This window comes from Silurus aristotelis (assembly GCF_946808225.1).
Source record: "Silurus aristotelis genome assembly, chromosome: 20".
Taxonomy (NCBI): domain Eukaryota; kingdom Metazoa; phylum Chordata; class Actinopteri; order Siluriformes; family Siluridae; genus Silurus; species Silurus aristotelis.
The window spans coordinates 536,944-538,439 of record NC_139593.1 but is presented as its reverse complement, the minus strand read 5'-3'; the positions used below and the strand labels follow the sequence as shown (position 1 = coordinate 538,439).

Here is a 1,496-nt window from a genome sequence, read left to right as displayed (position 1 = left end):
CGAGACACCGGGAAACAGCACCTAACCATCACTAACTGAACATTTTCTTACCCCTGACGCTAATGCTAAACTCGACTGCACTGCTAATGCTAAAATTAAACTTGATAGTCATAGCACTGTTAGCATTAAGTGTTGAAAAAAGATATCACTGATTTAAGGTGAACATACCATCTTTATTACACCTACTGCAGGATTAGCATTAGATGGCTATCACCTATGCTAACATTACCAACGCTTATATGTCACTGAACAAGGAGCTAGCACTGAACGCATTAGCTAGTTAATGCTGTTATTTACATAATATGGTGGATTTATGAACACTGGACAACATTCATTAATTTATATTTAGAACTGTTAGCATCCGCTAATTAACACTGAATATAGACCTGAATCGTGAGCTGAATTTTGTTAGCATTAACACAAGTTATGACTGATGTAGCGCTGTTAGCATCAACGGCAAGAGAATTATAGCAATACTTAGTTTATGTGATAGCATGGTTGCCATTAGCTTCTACACTGATTGACTAAGAGTAAGGATAGTACTGTTAGCATTAGCTCATTACTACTGACTACTGCTGTGGTTAGCATTCAGTTAATAATAGTGATGTTAGCACTGCTATTAGCACCAGTATCAGACCATATCACTCAGTAACAGCGACTGGATGTTATGTAACGTGATGGTAGCAGTGTTAGCGTAGCCGCATTGCCACGTGTAACACGTAAAACACATGCAGTAATTGATAGTTAATACTGTTTACATTAGTGCTGCTAGCTCTTACACACACACACACACACACACACACACAAACACACTTTTATGTAGAATTGTCATGATGATGATGAGGTCACTTGAACGCAACCTTTCGGCCTTTTATGGCTTTAATATTTAATATTTTGTAATGTTTGTTTTCTGAGTGTAATTTATTAATGAACAGACAATAATAATAGTAAGGGAACAGCTGAGTAAGTTTACTGTCCTGCTTGGATTTCAGAGGTGTGTGGGAAATTGAGACGCACTGAAGGTTACTGGATGACATTCGGTCCTGGTTTGGGTCTGTAGTGGGTCTGTAACTGTCAGTGTTTGGGAGAATTAAAGCAACTCTGTGCTGATAATCTGCTTTCTAACTCCTGGACCTTTACTCTGTGATTAGTGCTGGACAGAAGTGTGTTACTGTTGGAACTCTGCGTGAAGTTTGATGGAGTAAACTCTTGTGTCTGTGTCATGAGTGTGTTCATTAATAAAATCATTTGGTTGTAAAGTTTCTATGATTAATTTTTTTCTCCACTGTGTGACGTCACCTGTCCTACAAAGAAGATAGAGTGGTGTGATTTTGTTCCTGAAGATTATGAGGCAGGAGGAGATCAGTAGGTCCAGATGTATCCTGGTGGATCAAACTCCTGGAAAAGGCCAACCTTCCCACAGCTCCTGACCAAGCCCACAGCTCATCTCATTTCTGACGCCACTTCGTTCTTATGTTTTTTATTGTTTTTGAAAG

The 1,496-nt window shown here is 39.0% G+C and overlaps 1 protein-coding gene across 2 annotated transcripts in view; it reads left to right on the top strand.

Annotated features, from left to right (window-relative positions):
- Window positions 1-1,262, top strand: part of sp6 (Sp6 transcription factor) — an 8,424-nt gene extending 7,162 nt beyond the window's left edge. For both annotated transcript variants that reach the window (XM_083521938.1, XM_083521939.1), the window contains exon 2: window positions 1-1,262. This exon is cut by the window's left edge and continues 1,054 nt beyond it. In XM_083521938.1, coding sequence (XP_083378064.1) covers window positions 1-25 — 25 coding nt within the window. In that variant the 3' untranslated portion in view covers window positions 26-1,262.
- The last annotated feature ends 234 nt before the right edge of the window (window positions 1,263-1,496 follow it).